Source organism: Xiphias gladius, chromosome 1, assembly GCF_016859285.1.
Source record: "Xiphias gladius isolate SHS-SW01 ecotype Sanya breed wild chromosome 1, ASM1685928v1, whole genome shotgun sequence".
NCBI lineage: Eukaryota > Metazoa > Chordata > Actinopteri > Istiophoriformes > Xiphiidae > Xiphias > Xiphias gladius.
Window position 1 is genome coordinate 22436709 of NC_053400.1, and position 17288 is coordinate 22453996.

Below are 17288 nucleotides of genomic sequence, written 5' to 3' on the forward strand. Positions count from 1 at the left end.
TAAATTCAATAAACATATTAAAAAAAAAAACATTATTCAAAGTTTAAACCTCCAAATTATTTGATTACAGAATATTGTGTGGTACAGTATGTTTTGTTAAGTAATATTTTGTGCTGGATGGCTTGCAAAAAGTTATACAGATGCTGGAATGGAGGATTTGTGATCAAAACAGAAAAACAACAATCAATATCAAAGCAAATTCATCTTATAAAATAATCAGTTATGTAAAAAAAAAAGAAAAACATTTAAAAGATGTTTTTATATATCAGGCTTGTTGTATGCATCATTACTGAGCAATCCAAGTCTGAAGATAAACAAAACCAGACATGGACACACATTTCAACACACATTGTGTTTGCCTCGTAGCATGCACAGCTCCTTTCCTTGTGACTTATCATGTCAACACACGATTTTACTGTCTCATTTACATTTCCTGAGCTACCCACAAAACTTTGCAGCAAGCCATTTTCTCATTTGTGTCCGAATGATCCTCAATAAAACCTAAGGCACATTCAATTAAAGGCCTGGACTAAAATCTCTTCAAATGTGTCCGGCAAAACACCCCAGGCATGATCTGTGTCCCTAACTGGTGGCGACACCTTAACGTGGGTCATACATGTGGGCCAATTTCTGAAAGCGTGGTCCCCAGTTGTTGAGGTAGTCATAGTCTTGGTCTCCATCAGAGCTGCACGAAGCAATGGAGCTGAGGCTGCCTGCCAGTGAGCCCTCTCCCTCATAGTCATAGATCAGGGCTGTGTCATATGGAGGCACGTTGGGATCATTGTCTGCAGCCTCTAGGCCCTGAGGAAAGAAAAATTACAAGTTTTTTTTTTTAAGTCGACAAGTGTAAAGCAAATGCCCTGGGGATTTAAATGGACATTGTTTACTCTTGGGGTGATAATGTCCACTAAAAAAGGAAATGTTTGATGATTTTCAGTTAAGTAACATTACTATTGAACTTATCGTCACTGTTTAAAGACACTGCCACTTAGTTCTAGAAAAAGCTGAAGCTACATCACAGATAAATAATATTTATCTTCATTCCAAAGAAAGGTCTATTAATTTTCAGAGAATTGCTTCTTACAAGAAAATTAAATGGTTATAGTGATACTAGAATAACTATTCTATATATATATAACGATATAGATAGATGGCGGGGGGGGGTGTCCCCCTCTCTTTTAAAAATTCTATTTTTGTCCCTCTTAAGATTTCAGTTAAATTTACTCACTAAAATATCTTGAAACAGAAGCTTCATGCTGTCCAGCTGCTAAAATCCAGAGCAGTGGAGTTGCACTTCAAGCAACTATGTTCATGTTCATCTACCATGCATTCTGTAATTGTGCTTTACAAGGAACAGCAGCTGATGTTTCGGACCTTTTTTTTGCCCCATATTTCGCATCTCAGGCTACATAGAGGCTACTGCTCTACCCTCTGATTGGTGGAGGTTATACCTGCAGCCCAAGCGGAGGACCTGCACACACTACTCAGGGCCGGAAAAAACACCTCAAACACCTGCCCAATTTTTCGGTTAAAAAAAGAAAAAGAGGACAGAAGCAAATGCAATTTTTTTCTTTATAGTAAATATTTATCTATCAAAGTATCTGGTAAGGAAAACTTTAAAGGGACATTAATGTAGTAGTTAGGCTATTAATAGTACGTACAAGTAAAACCTAGATTTAGTTGTACAGTTTTAACAGTTTTAATCTGTAAAAAGGCCTTTCAACAAGTTTTGGAATAATAGTAAGTTCCTATCTCTGCTGTTCCTGTTCCTGTCCTCGTTTGTATAACTGTAGATTATGATTTGGGCCCTTAAAGTACAATTTATGTCAAGAATTTCGTGGTGGAAGCCTCTCACATCATTGATGTAGTCCTCAATGTCAGTGGGATCTGCAGGAGGCCTCCTTGGGTAAGTGGGGGAGGGCAGGTTATGCGGGGCATCCTTCCTGAGGGGCTGCTTGCCTCGAGGAGCACCAGACCCGAGGTAGTAGGAGCCCGGGGTTGAAGGAGCATCAAGGGGATTCCACAGCATGTCGATGTTAAAGGCATTCTGCAAGGTGATACAAATAGGCTACAAGTTGACTATGTGTACTTCATAAATACAGTAATAATGCATAAACAGGAAAAACATACAAAACAAAACCACACTAACAAGTGAATATTTCAGAATCTGTGGTGACACACTCACCCCATCAGTTACGATTAAATACCACGGGGTTACTATTAAATAGAACCAGTAAGACTGTATTTGCTTTATTATAGCACTGCATTCCTAAACCCCGAACCATTCATAGATTTTCCAGAGCCACAATTCCTGCGCCCACATTGTACAGCATTGATTTTAGCATGACCACAGGATCGTTCACGCCTGGATCGTTGACTTTGGTAGGAAATTCAATACTTCAGCCCGAACGAAAAACGTGTGACCTGTGTAGCCTTACCTCATCCTCCTCACCCCCTCCTTGCTCATCATAGTTGAAGACATTGTCACGAATGTCGTCTTCCGACTCCCCGACAAGCAGACCCGTTCCTTTCTTGATATGGTGACGTCTCCCACAGGTGGTCAACGCCACAGCCAGGAGGAGCAGCACTGTAGTCAAACAGAGGGAAATCATCAAGTATTCATTATTTAGTGTTTTTCCGGTTATAGGGCTGCAACAAAAAAATTTTCATTATCGGTGAACTTGAAGACCATTTTCTCGATTAATCGATTTATCGTTTAGTCTATTTAATACCAGAAAATAGTGAAAAATGCCCATTCTAGTCTCTAGTCTCAAAGTTTTTAAGTTTTTCGGTGACTTCTGTAATAGATTTGTATCAAGCCCCAGTACATGTTTTGCCTGTCAGACTGATTATGGCATTAGAAGTGTTTTTGATTATCTGGATACTGTACTTCTCCAAAAAAAAAAAAAAAAAAAAAAACAACCCCCACATCTTGAGGAGCCATTTATATAAAAAAATTGTTCAACATGTAGTGACACTATTTTAAGAATCCCCTTGACAAAAGAACCAATATCTTATAGGAGGGATCACTCCTCTTGGACAAAGAATATATAACATAATTTAAGATTTTTCTATTGTAAAAAACTGAAAATATGTGAAACTAGGGTCATGTTTGCTTTATTCTTATTGTGAAAAAAAATTATGTTTTTTAAGACTGAATGACATGTACAAGATGACTTACATAGTAGGAGTGCAATACTGGCCATGATGATAATGAGCGCGATGAAGCTGATTCCCACACTGGAGCCTAAAACCGCCCCTGCCTCAGACTTACAGTCTCCGAAGGAGTCACAGAGACACACAGTGACATTGACCTGGGTATAAGCACCCAGAGATGGGCTGCCAGAGTCTAACACCAGCACTGTGACCGCGTACTCTCCTGCCTCCAGCTCTACGAGGGGCTGAAGCACAGCGTGAGTATCTGAAGCAGGAAGGAAAAATTGAGAAAGCGAGAAAATGAGAACGGTGTGATGTTACCAGAGCCACGGGAACACCCGTTATACAAATCCTCCTTCCATCCTCCCCCTGCAGCTCTTATCTTACCGTTGACTTGAACAACAGTCCAGTTGATTGACAGATGATCAGCTATTTCGAAGACGAAGGGTGCAGCGTGCGGAGGGAGGTCTTCATCCACTGCAGTCACGACCAGACCAGAACTCATCCGGCCTGCACCCCTGCATACAGAGCCACTTAGAGGGAAGAGCTGAGGGGGGAAGTCATTGGTCTCCTTCAGTGTGATGGCAACTGTGGCTGTGGTTGACACGCCACCAGCATCTACGGGAGTGAACATAAATACACAGCAGTGTTGTATATGTGCGCAACATCTTATTCATTGTTAACGTCTGCCGAGAATATACCACAACAATCATTTATGTCTGTTAATCTCTCTTAAAGTGCAAACCAAATAAATGACAGTTTTTATTAAGGCATTGTTTCTTAAAGGATGTGAAAACCCAGCTGGGAAAAGATGATTTCACATTTTTAACACAAATCAACTATCAAGAATGTTTCTGAATCGGGGTTGTTGAAACTAGTGTAGTGACCTGCTCTATTTCACTACATTGTAACTTTATGCATGAAATACAAACAATATGCCCAAAATGAAGTTTTAAGGTAGTTTCAGTTACATGCTCTTTTTCTGTCTCTTGCTTTATAAATTGATTGATTAAGAAACATAAAGTGAAAGTCTAGAGGCAACTCATTCAAACTGTTGAAACTCTTACATTTTATATTATTAAATACTGGCGTATTTTTTCAGATGAAAAAAACAGATGAACTGACCTGTAACCTTCACAACAGCATTGTAAATGTGGTTTTTAACATGTGGAGATCGCATGTTGAAGGTTCTCCTGGCAGTAATGTCTCCTGTATCTCTGTTGATTTCCAGCCATCTCTCAGGATCTCTGCTAATCTCATATCTACCACAAAGAGAGAGGAGTAATTTTTTTTTTTTTTTTTAATTTAGAAGCATTTTTAGAAACAGGAAAATACTCCTCATGTTTTGCTGCTACATCATACCTCAGGTCAGAATTATCAGGGTCAAAGGCAATACTGCTTTTCAGTAGTGTCCCAGGAACCACAGACTCAGGAACCACAATCTGTATAGGGTCCTCCCTGAAACGTGGCGCTTCGTTCTCATTCATGACAGTGACCACCACTGTAGCTGTGCTCACTGGGAGGTTGGGAGCCTTGTTGCTCAGAGCATTGAGATTTTCCACTGTCAGACTCAGGATGTACTCACTCTGTGCTTCATAATCCAGGGGCTGCAATACAGGACAGAACACACTGTTTGTGGAGGGAGAACACTCCACTGTGGTTGGATATTGAAGAATATATGATAAATCTAGAATATATTCATAACAAAGGCCAAAATTTCAGTCATTTCAAACCCAATCTACCATCCCACATACAATTTGGAAAAACCAAATAAGCACCTTTGGCTGAGTAACTTGTAGTTTAAAACTCAACCACTAGAGAGTGTTGTTGATTTGTGTTGGTGGGCATCAGGGCACGTTTTGAAAATCCATGTTATTCCTGGGCCCCAGAACAGATCATAAATCAATCATTGGTCTCCTTATCAATTTAAATTTGTCAGTGTGACTTTGGATACTTGGCATGAGTCCAAACATTTGCTCACACGCTGAATATGTGATGTCCTGAATGTATGATGGACACACAACAATTACCACAACCCCTCCCTCACACTCCTCCAGCCAACTGTACCTTCACCACTATCAGAACGCCCTGGTTGGTGGAAGGATCTGTAGTGATGGCGAAGTTGCCGTCAGGATCTTTGGAAATGAAGTATTTGGCCTCCCAGTTTCCTGTTCCACGATCGTCTTTGTCCGTCACATTCACCCGGCCAATCTCATAGCCCTGTCTGTTCTCCACTGCTGTCATACTGTACTACATGCACACACACAAAACACAGATCAAATGATTGAAATCACCGTGAAGCAATGAATGTCATAATCTGTAATTAATTGAATTAACAATTAATACCTAATTATCTAACCTAATGTGAGATAAGTGTTTTAAATAACAATTTAAAATATGTTGTTTCTTATATTGTCTGAGACTCACCGAGGCAGGGCTAAACTGCGGGGCGTGGTTGTTGATATCAGATACATGTATGATTGCTACACCTTCAGTTGTTAGTCCCATGCCGCCCATATCAGCGACCTGTAGTTTCAATCGGAAGCTTTTCACCACCTAAGATAGAAACAGTACATTTTAGTGAAAGGAACCATACTATGATGATCTGCAAAAATCTGCATCTTAACCTTGACCTGCATTTTACCTCTCTGTCCAGGCCTACATCTCTGGTGTAGACGGCTCCAGTCTGGTTGTTAATACCAAACATAGTCTTGGTAACAGCGTTGGCAGGGATGCTCTCCTGGCCAATGATAGAGTAGCTCAGAAAAGCGTTTTCTGTCATTGGGTCATCTGCATCAGTGGCTGAAACTGACATGACTGATGTGCCTATCAAAAGTAACCAAAAGCTTCAGTCAGCTGGAAAGATCAGTCAGTATGAGTCACTGATATGAGAATTATGTGCTGGGGCTGCAGGACGTCAGTGAAAAAATGTCAGGCTTTACAAAACATTTAACAAGTCTTGAACCATACTATTCACAAAATGAAAAGACAATGTGCCTCTAGGTGAAAACAATTTACTTGCAGGATAACTGTGCACAAAATTTCAAATCAAATAGTGAAGCCACTGATAAATGCAATCTAGGATTTGAGTATTTTACTTAATCCTGCAATAACAGATTTTATGGCCACTTTGAGGGAGCAGAAACAAGCTGTAAACACTACTGTCAAATCTGATGTAGGTAGATTTGGTGAATTTGTTAGCAAATTGTTATTTGCACATGTAAGTCTAATATTCACTCTCCTTTTAGCTCTGATCTGAGCTCTACCAACTCCTGAGGGAAACATCTGGCTCTTCAGCTGCTAAATGTGCCACAATATTCACCAGCTAGTCCCTAACTTTGTCTGTCTGCTGTTAGGTGCTAGGCAGACAGCTTACAGTCAGCTGTCTGCTGCATCTGAAAATTATGCTGATAAGTGGTAAAAATGAACTGCCTGTACAGTACACTGTAGTTTAAATGACACACAAAAGAGACAGTTATCAAACAGTATGGGAAATGTCACGTGTTATATTTGAGTCAAACTTTAAAAGCTTTTGAAGCTACTTCAGGAACGAAATATAAGATGGGAAACTGTGTGGAAGGTAAGAAAATTAAAAGTTAGTAATGCAATATGTAATACATGGATGTACCTGGGACTGAGAACTCAGGGACAGTGCCAACAAACTGACTCTGGGTGAAGGCGGGTCTGTTGTCGTTCTGATCCAGCACCACTATCTCTATGGTGGTAGGATTCTCTAGTCTCTCTCCACTGGGGGACAGTGCAAAAGCCTTCAGCTACACACACAAAAGAACATAATACAGACAAATATTTCTTAATAAAAACTGCATTCATGTTGTTGTTGTTTTTTAACTTTTAATTCCACAAATCTTATGCATTCCATGAAGGAAACATCCAACAGGTCACTCAAGATGACTGTGGGTATTTGTGGTATATGTACACAACATATGCTTTAAATGGCAGAAAAAAATGTGCAAGATGTTTGGTTCAACATCACAGGTTACATTACAAGTAATCTGGTGTGAAACATGCTGAAGTCTCTCCCAAGATGCCCATAAAGGCCCTTGGAAACTGACCTCGGGCTGTTCGTACTAGTGTCTGAGACACTGATATATGCTTTAAGACAAAAACATGGACCCACACTTTGAAACACGTGGTCAAGGTCTCATTGAGCGCTTTGGGGCTTGTGTTAAATACCTTTGTTTGCTGCGCTTTAAAACACATTTCAATTCCCTGGATGATTTAAAATGTTAAACCGATAAATGCTCTCTTACTGTGAAACTGTTGTATTTCTCTCTGTCCAGTGGCCGCTTGCTCCTGATTATTCCTGTTTTATCGTCAATCTCAAATAGATTCTTGGGCTCCTGGTCCACCCCCGGTCCCTCTAACTTGTAGATCACCTCACCTGTAAAGATTTTGTCCGATTTGATCTAGACAGAGAAAGGAGATAAATTTGATGATCATTGCAACCTCATGGGAAGGTGGGGGGAGGATATGTCGTAATGCCAGATGTGAGTATGTTGACAGTTAAGAACCTTGAGACATGAGTGTTTAAACTCAGAGAGGCCTTTGACTTAATGCAGGAAATAAGATTCTGAACTAATATTGGCAAGAAGTCTATATTTTATGCTTTTTGTATAAATCTTCTTTGACATATTGTCTCTTCACTGTATAAAAGTGCCCAAATATCCCCCCTTCACAGTAAGATTTACGTACTTACTGGTTGTCTGTATATTTACTTATTTATCCATTTGTTAGGCAAAACGTTAGCAACTGCCGTTATTACTTCAGCCCCCTTTTTCTTCCCCAGCTACAATGTACCGTTAGCTAAATCCTAGAAACTATATCTTACTAAAATTAAAGTAAGCGAGATACAGGGTTAAGAGTTTGGATGATGCTATCTTTTTTAACCTTTCCAAAACAAAAAATAGAAAAGTAAAAGTGTAAGAGATGAATTGAACAGCATGTTTGTCTGCTCTAATGTAAGCTGCTAATGTTAGCATGTCCAGCAAACTACTAACTCTCAGTAGCAGCCCAAGACCAAGAAACATTTCATACTACATTATTTTGTGGGGCTACAGGTTACATTAAAAACAAATTGTATTTGGGGAAATATGCACTCCAGCAAACTCAGGTAATGTTTCCCAAGATAGCGTTATATTCAACAAACTTAAGTCTTCTCTTGTAATGTTACAAGTGACACAGACTGTTTGAAAATGTGAACGATAAAGCAAAACTCTAACCCTTTTGCCTGGAACATGTAGCTTTAGCCTCGGACTTTTGGCACGACACCCATCAAGTGCATATTTAAGATACCTTAAAGAGTTCTCGTTTTACAACTAGTCAGCTGGAAAGATTGAAAAATCAGAGACAATGTTTTCAACAAACTTATGACGATAACTTTAACTTAATCAGCTAGCCGACGAAATCGATGTTCGCTGGCGAGAAAAGAGAAGCCTGCTTTAGTAACCTCTATATGAATACACTGACCCATCATTTTGAAGATTACAAAATAATTTGAGTGGTAAATGTGCCTGTTGTCATTGTAAACTGTATATGAACTGTGTGAACAAGCACTGACTCTTGGTCTTTCTCTGAAGATTGTTTCACTCTTGGGCTGCAATGGAGGGATAGTAATAAAAAGAGGGAATTTTCTACCAAACAGACTGTAACTGATTTTACGGACTCAGACTGCATTTTTGCACAGAGCAAGGACTGTGGATTTCGTCCCCTGTCACTTACATTGAAAGTGAATTTGGAAAGGATCTTATACTAAACAGTATGAACAGAAGGAATGATTACAGCAAACAAAACCTGTTTCAATGTACTGTACCAATGGGCACTTGACTATTGTTTTTAGATAGACTGGAAATATTGTGAAACTATACTTGAGGCACCATTTATAACAGAAATTATACAGCAGTTATCCACGGATGAAATTCTAATGTGAAAAGCTATAATCAAAAACATTTTTACCTGGACAAGATCTTCGGGAACCTGCTTGCTATTCTCCAGCACTCTGATTGGAGGGATGATCCAGTCCCTTTTCACCCTGATCACTCCCTTGCCTTGATTTCTCCAGGGGTAGAGGGCCTGAGGATGCAACTCTTTCTCATTTTGATGAGGTTCTTTAGAGCTCCACACCTGAAGGAAACAACTAGGGTGTGAAAATCTCAAAAGAAAGTCAGGGGAATATGCTGTTAATTAGATATTAACACACATCGCATTACACTTATCAGACATGGAGATATAATGTACGTGAGTAAAGCAGGTCACATGAAGTGTATTTTTTGATTCTAGATGTTCTCCTTCATGAAAGACAGAAATTTCGTCATTATATATATTTGCAGCTGTTTAAAACAATGTCAGGAGAATCCCTCAGTGCTATAACAATCCCAAAGGCCTGATTGAATGGCTGTATGCTAGCTGTAGTGCTGTAATGTGGAATCCGTGAGATTGTCCAGGACAGAAGGGATGAAGGGCCACAGCCTCAGGTTTCACTCACTAATACATGTCTTTGTCAGCTTCCTTTGATCTGGGTGCAAATTCATCTCAGGACGAGGAAACACAAACACTCATGCTCATTTCACAAGCCCTCCTTCACCACATTGCTGTCTTGACCACGTTCACACAAATACACCCACAAACACACACACACACACACACACACACACACACACACACACACAGAAACACACTCACACAACAGCTGTCGACTATGGATTTAGATCCTGTGCTTTCCCACACGCATTCCCACTCACACACAAATTCCCCTTTATGCTTAGCTCTGCACCTGACTGGGAGTTTGGGGTCACCTTACGGATCTGCTCTGCTGTAGGAATTCCACAGACGCACTCATTCATAGGCTTTCTCACACACAAATGCACAGACTGATATACTGTACATGCATCCACAAAACACCCACCCCCGCTCAAGCATAAATAAACATTTCCACAAGTTGCTTCCTCTTCTGTGGGAATTCACCGCATTATTTCCCATATGTTAAACAGCTCAAAGGCATAATCCATGGAGCTTGACAAAAATGTCAGTTTTCACTCAGATACAACTGAATATGGACAATAATCCGTTTCAATGGAATTCTAAGGGAGCCATAACTAAATAAGCCAAATAATGAATCAGTGGATAAATTTGTGAATATTTTGTGAATGGCCTGTGATCCCTGCCCTGTCTCTGGGGTGGGTGATCTGATATTCTAATCCTCTGGCACGCCGCTGGACAGTACAGGGAGGAATGGCAACCATGGCGGGCATGTGCAGGCCGAGTCAGAGGGCAGGCTAATCTTAGACTGTTCTATATTCTTGACCCTTACCTATTTAACTTTTTGTAGCCATCGTCATGTACACATTCACAGAGATGTTTACACACACATTCCAGCACTGCATGTCCCCCACACAAATTCATCCCGATAGTTATCTACTTCCATATTTAAGACTCCTCCATATATGCGATCCCAAACCTCCAGCGGCATAGCACACATTCTGTATTGTTACTTAACCTCAAAATCAATAACAGCTGCATCACAGTTGTATTTCCAAATATAGCACTTTCTAAGTTTGACTGATTTGTGGAAACTTAGGCTAACACGACCACCATTTCTAATTTTGTGAACGCACACACAACAGTGCAGACCAGTGTGAGATTTAATGCAATTTCATCAAACTTAAAAACACATTGCACAACTCCCGTGTAGTACACCATGCTTTACTCCCAAAACAAACAATAGGTCATCTAGTTAAAGGATGAATGTGTAAAGGTTAACCGCTGATTGACTTTGAAATTAGTTGGAGTAATCCATAAATATGAAGAGAGGAATGAGACATGATAATACTATACAAAAATTAATTTGACAAAATGAGGGTGGCAGGATTCAGAAGTTGCTGTTTTGTATTTAACAAATGTCTACAGCCATGCTAGCATTTGCTTAGTAGTACTGTAGTTACGTAGTAACGTAAATGACAGTTGAGGATGAAGGTTGACAGATGGATGATGTTATTAGTTTTGCACGTATTTCGTCAAAAACCCAAATTTTTGACAAAAAAAGTTTGACCTGAAGATGGCGTTAGAAAGGTTAAGGGCTCACCAAATTTATTATGGTTCATCTTTGAGGGGGTCTTTCACGTGTGCACCAAATTTCATGACAACCCATCAAATACTTAGTCAACACATTTCACTCAAAACCACAACTGTAAACCTCATGGTGGCGCCAGAGGAAAAGTCAGAGGATCATTTAAGTCAGTAGGATTTATCATCTGGGGATTATGTACAAATTTTCGTCTCAGTCCATCCAATCGGTATTTCAGTCTAGGCCATAAACTGACTGACCAGCTAGCTGATAGACCAAAATGACATTAGCACAGCTAAAAATGCAGTTTCAACCATTTTACCCATGGTGAATAAAGCATTGTGTACTGGAGTAATGGATATCTGTACCACGTTTGAAAGCTCAATGGAGCTCAATGCACCTTAAAAGCTGCAGTTATACTCTACATAAACAATACTGTGGTAAATCTGACTCAAACCACAACAACACAAAGCGTTTGAGATTTTCCATAATATAAAACTAAGAGATAGCAAGAAAACCTTACAACCGTCAGATAACAAACATTTGTTATTCTGCACACTACCTTTTCACACAGCCTATGTCATTGTCATGTTCTGTTCCTTCAATCTGAATTCAAGGTGACACTGTTTTTAGAAAGCGGCTCTGCCAATATCTGCCACTGTTATAATGTTTTTACCAGACCAAGATGCAGTTACACCAAAGTGTCATGTTACCAATTAGACCAACAAGTGCCTTTTCTTACAGGCTGAGTGATGACACCACACACAGATTAACTGTTTCAGAGGCTTTTCCCAGATACTTTTACAACTTGGCCTTTCACCTCAAGCCCTCACAGAAGTATGGACAGCTTGTTTGGGGATGATATGCTCTCACAGCGAGAACCATTAAGCACTCTGTTGCTGAGGAGTGTTTACTGAGTTTGAGAAAGTTGGATTCTTCCTCCTTGATGTTGGCTTTGGAGAACAAAAGTGTACTGTCGTACGTCTTTAGTATTCTGGTTTGTTTGATATTATATTTCAAATAAAGAGATGTGCTCTAATGGACGTACTGTATCATAGCCAATGTACTTAGATTTTGAATCTGCCCTATCTTTAGGAGATGATTGGTGATTATGAGCCTGAAATTGAAAATGGCATAATCAAAATTCAGTTTGAATAAATTATTTAATAATAACTTGAAGTAATAACAACATATAAACAGATCAAAATATATAAATGCAATATTGTTCAAAGACAGGCCAGATTTACTGGCATAATTATAAACAGGAAACCACACTTACATATGGGGAAGTACATTTGGTAAAAATATGCAACAATCCTGTAATAATGTCACAACTATATTAACAAAAAACTATTACAAAAACATAAAGCGCTGGGTACTCTGATATGCTGCAGGTTGACATTCCCCAACTACAACTTAGTCGTTACATATAAAAACTTATAACAAAAGATGAGGTGTGTAGGGGTCACATATCAGCTACAATCAAACATATAATGTAAGACTGTAGTAAACATACACACCCTAACATTCACCATTTTGTTGACAACTGTAAAATCGCTTTCCAAGTTTTGCCGCTGCTGCAAATGCATTAAATCTCGGACATTCATTCACAAGGCCATCAGAGTTGTCCACCTTCCAAGTACAGCTCTGCCCCTGGTACAAATGCACCACTTCTTGGACATGCATTCATGAGTCCTTCCAAGCATGCCTAGCCTTGTTTTTGTGCATTTTAACACGGCAGTCCAAATGCCTGTCAGATGCTGCAAACCATTAAGATTAGTTGATATCTTGGCTGTTGTTACAAGCTTAAAGCAATAGTATGGGGGAATGTTTACGCCACACAACAAATGTGGAGAAATGTAAAAGAAATAAATGTAACTGTGACAAATTATACCATGCTTACCATGATATTTAAGTAAGTGATACATTTTACAAAAATGCTATTTGCCATCTCGTAACATTTGAATTTAGTAGAAAAACACCACCCTGAGAGAGAGCCAACTGTAGCTATGTAGAGGAGTATGCATCTCTGTTTGTATCTGTACTAAATCTCTATTGGCCTGAGTGTCTCCTCTCCAGGAGTGTGCGAATGTTGCAACAGTCGTGCAAATAACTCAAGAAAAAACTATGCAGCCGAGAAGTAATGTCTGTAGCATGCCTGACAGTCGCTTCGGCCACAGGGCTAGAGGTCGCACAGGTGTCCCTCAGGTCACTTCTGTCACTGGTCCTCAGACACAGACATTCAATGAGTCAGTGACCAACAGCACTGGTCCCACACCCCTACTCTCTGCTAAGTCATGACTGCCTGGCATGGGCATGGACACCCTATTTATGGTGCCACTACAAGTGTGTGTCGCCCTTGAAGCAAATGTCTCATCTTTAGGAATGCCGAGCAAGGTTCTAACATTAAACTAAGACTAAAAGTAGGACTCAATAGGGGCAAAAACATGGAGTTACTGAAACAAATGTACAGTAAAACAATGTTAGCTGACAACTAAAGTGGTGGATTAACTTAAATATAATCAATAACATAATTAATTTAATAGAGCATAAGGAAGAATCCCTTTGACATAAAAATGGCGCAAATTTACTATCAATACAGTGGTAAAATTACCTGATGAACTTTCCCTCTCCTCTGCTTTCTCAGTATAGAAGCCCTATACATTTTTTGGCAGAGAAACCTCCTCAGACAGATTCTGTTAATTAGAATACACCAGAAAAAAAAAAAAAACACAACTCTGAAACTTCATTGGACCCTTTGGTGATGGATGATCGTTGAATAGTCCGGCTGTTGGGAGAAACGTTGGCAACCCCAAAACACACAGTACTTAGTAGAGAGTCCAAAGTTTCCATAGATAATATATCTATATCAAAACTGAATTTGTATAAATGTACGACTTGTATTAGAATATTTCAGACAATGTACTAAAGGTACATTAACAACTAAATGTAGGAACAAATAAAAAGTCAACAAACAATTTGAAATTCCAAAATAATTGATAAAATGCTTTGATTGTATGTAATGTGGTGAGGTCTTTTTGAGGTGATTAAATAATGTTTCTGCATGGCTTAATGAACTTATTAACTTACTGAGTGAGACACTGTCACCACTTGGCCCTCCATGTCTCAGTCTGTAAAAAACATTCAGTAAAGGAAGGAAAGGGAACTGACTTCACTGTTCAGTCGACTAGTTTTTATGATTTGGAAGTGTCTCTCTACCCTTTGCTCCCTCTGAAACCCTAGTCAGTGTAAAACAGCCTGCAGGTATCCACGCCCAGCAGGACCTGTGATTCAGACTCTTAATCCTCTGACTGATTGTTTCCGATGAGTGAGACCTCAGCGCCAGCTGGCCTCTGCTACAGTCTCTTGAGTTGTACCCGATTTCATGGTCCAGAAGCGGCCCACTCCTCTTTCTGCAAGAGGGATTACAGAGTGGGACAAATGGCATCACGTATGCATCTGGGAACAGCTGTGGTTGCTGCCCAGTCCTCAGCACAACATACACCCACCACAGCAGTACCGCATACTGTCCAGTTCAAAACAGCACCAGCTAACTGAAAATTAAAAAAGCACAACTGAAGCACAAGTGAAAGCTATCAGGTGACACTGATCAAAGTCCCTGGATTGGATTGACAGCTGTTGATGGTTAAATTAAATTAATTCAGATTATTCATTTATTAGAATTTATGACAAATTTATATTTGTTTTACTTATGAAACTGCAACGTTTGAGAATCATTATACAAAGAAAATATGTGCACTGTGTGTGGCGATTCAGCACTTAAAACACTGAAAATGCATAATATATCTGGTCCACGGTTTGTTTACAAAAATATTATGACAAATAATTTATTTTGTTTGTGTATTTTGTCATTTCTGAGGTTTTAGCAATTGTTATTTAGCACATAGCAATTTGTAGTCTTCCAACATGGAGGAGCTTCTTTCTTAGCGGAGGATGGCAGTTGTAGTTGCCAGAGACACAACAAAAACTAAAACTAAAAATATCCAAACTTTAATAGAAACTTCTCAAACCATTCCTAAAGTATAACCCACTTCTTCAGTGCTGATCTGTCTGTTCACTATGTTCCAAACACTCACACACCACTTCAGTGCTGATCAATTTCTTCCTAATAGCTCAGACACTTCGCCGGACAAAGTATATTTAGTGATTTATTGGTAAATTGGCTTTGATTGATTGATTGATTGATTTTTGATGTTTTGATGTTTTTTTTCGATGGTGATGTTGGATTGCCAATGCAGTCCACTAAAGCTGCTGTTTCACTGGGTCAGTATTTCATAAGTGTATTGTAAATTTTTGTTGTAGCAGGCTGTTTCCATTTAATCAAATTTTCAACACAGTAAACAGTCTGAATGAGACACTTTTTGTTATTTGGTTATTGCCCCTGTTGGACTTGTAACACTTCTGGCATTTTAAGGTGCAATATAACCCCATATCAGCCTCACAACACAGAGCTTAACTAGTTCTCTGATACCTGCATTGAGGCTGAAGACTGGGATCCTGCACCTCAAAGGTCATGCTTCAGGGTTTAAAGGTCTTTCAGATCATTCACATGACTATTTATTTATGTTCATATAAATAAAATTATTACTGAGGCCCTGAGGATTTGCCCGAAATACCTTTTGTGTATTGTCACTAGGGGCTTAGGCCTCACTGTGGCAAACTGGTTTTCCCAACGGCTGTGTCAGTGATCCATCACTCCCATGTTCAAAAGAGACAACATATATTTTCAGGGAATTTTCTCCACAATCATTTAGCCATTAAATATGAAAATGAACCACAGAAGTAGCATAGATTCACCATAAAGACTTTCAACCAAAAAGACACTAAAAATTTGCAAAAACTTTTAACAATTCACATGGTCAGAGACACTTCACTGATTGAGAAGATCTGATTACTCATTTCCACAGCAACATTCACAATGAATTATAGAGCACATCACAGCAAGACTTCATCGCTCACCCTCCCAACCTCGGCTGCATTACTACTCCAAACAGAGAGAAAGACTGATGGTGGTTGGAAGTGCTGTAGGTAATGTGTCAGTTTACATTGTCATCCATTTTAGATCTCATAATAGAGTCTGCTGACAGGGGCTGCTAATGATGCCTTAAGCCCTCTCTACACATCTGGATTCTTGTCCTCCTCAAAACACTTCATCATCCTCTTTCCAACAAGACTGAAGTGTTTAGATCAGCCACAACCTCTGATTGCAGAGCCATTGTAGTGCCTCTATCGATGAAAAGGAGTTGATGTGTGGTTGAGGACATCATTCAGGTAAAAACATAAACTGTATATTTGAGGAGCAAGGCAGCTAAAGGTCAACCTCTCACCGAGATCACACTCTGAAGGGGCAGGAAGTGAGAAGTCCGTGAGCTACAATTTGGGGGTAGGCTGAATCTAGATCCATACAGCAGGGGAAGAGCCAATGGAGTACCTCTACACTAGCCTATGCAATCCATAGGTTCGATTACCTTCTATTGACATTTTTATAGCAATTACGTGACATGGATATCACCATGTCACCCCCCACCCACCCCCATGCTGAGGCACCTGTGCTCTAAGTTCTTTAAAGAGTCAACAGTTAAACTAAACCATTAACTGAAGATAATGTCCACAAAACTGCCATTATACACAAAGACAACTTTAACGCTGTCTGTGACAGACAGCTCACTCTTGACATGACAGAAAACAAACACAAAAGTAACTCAGTGCTCAAATAAATCAACGTATTTTGTTTAATTTTTTTGAGCATCGACAGTTAAGAGGCAATGACTTTCTCTTACCTGACAAAGCAGAGCACCCAGCACACACACCATCAACATCTGTACCGCCATCCTCAGTACCTGCACTAAGAAACTCAGTATGAACAAACCACTGATGACTAAAAGATCTGAGGCTCCTCCACTTAGAACAGGACTCCAGAGTGGCTCTACTGAGCAAAAGGGCCAAACTCTCCAACCCTGAAATCTATCTCTCTCTTTCCGTCTCTCTGTCCTCTTGCTCTTGCAGCCCCTCTCCCTCTCTGTGTCTCTCT

General features: G+C 39.7%; 1 protein-coding gene across 1 annotated transcript; it reads right to left on the bottom strand.

Annotated features, from left to right (window-relative positions):
* Positions 1 to 43: 43 nt before the first annotated feature.
* Positions 44 to 17088, bottom strand: cdh15 (cadherin 15, type 1, M-cadherin (myotubule)). Its single transcript, XM_040133262.1, has 14 exons — positions 17038 to 17088; positions 9130 to 9297; positions 7428 to 7583; positions 6785 to 6929; positions 5801 to 5982; positions 5584 to 5712; positions 5224 to 5406; positions 4519 to 4763; positions 4282 to 4418; positions 3544 to 3774; positions 3182 to 3421; positions 2439 to 2587; positions 1856 to 2047; positions 44 to 801 (listed from the first exon to the last, which is right to left on the bottom strand). The coding sequence occupies exons 1-14, from the start codon at positions 17086 to 17088 to the stop codon at positions 601 to 603; spliced, it is 2409 nt and encodes an 802-aa protein (XP_039989196.1). The 3' UTR covers positions 44 to 600.
* Between the last annotated feature and the right edge of the window lie 200 nt (positions 17089 to 17288).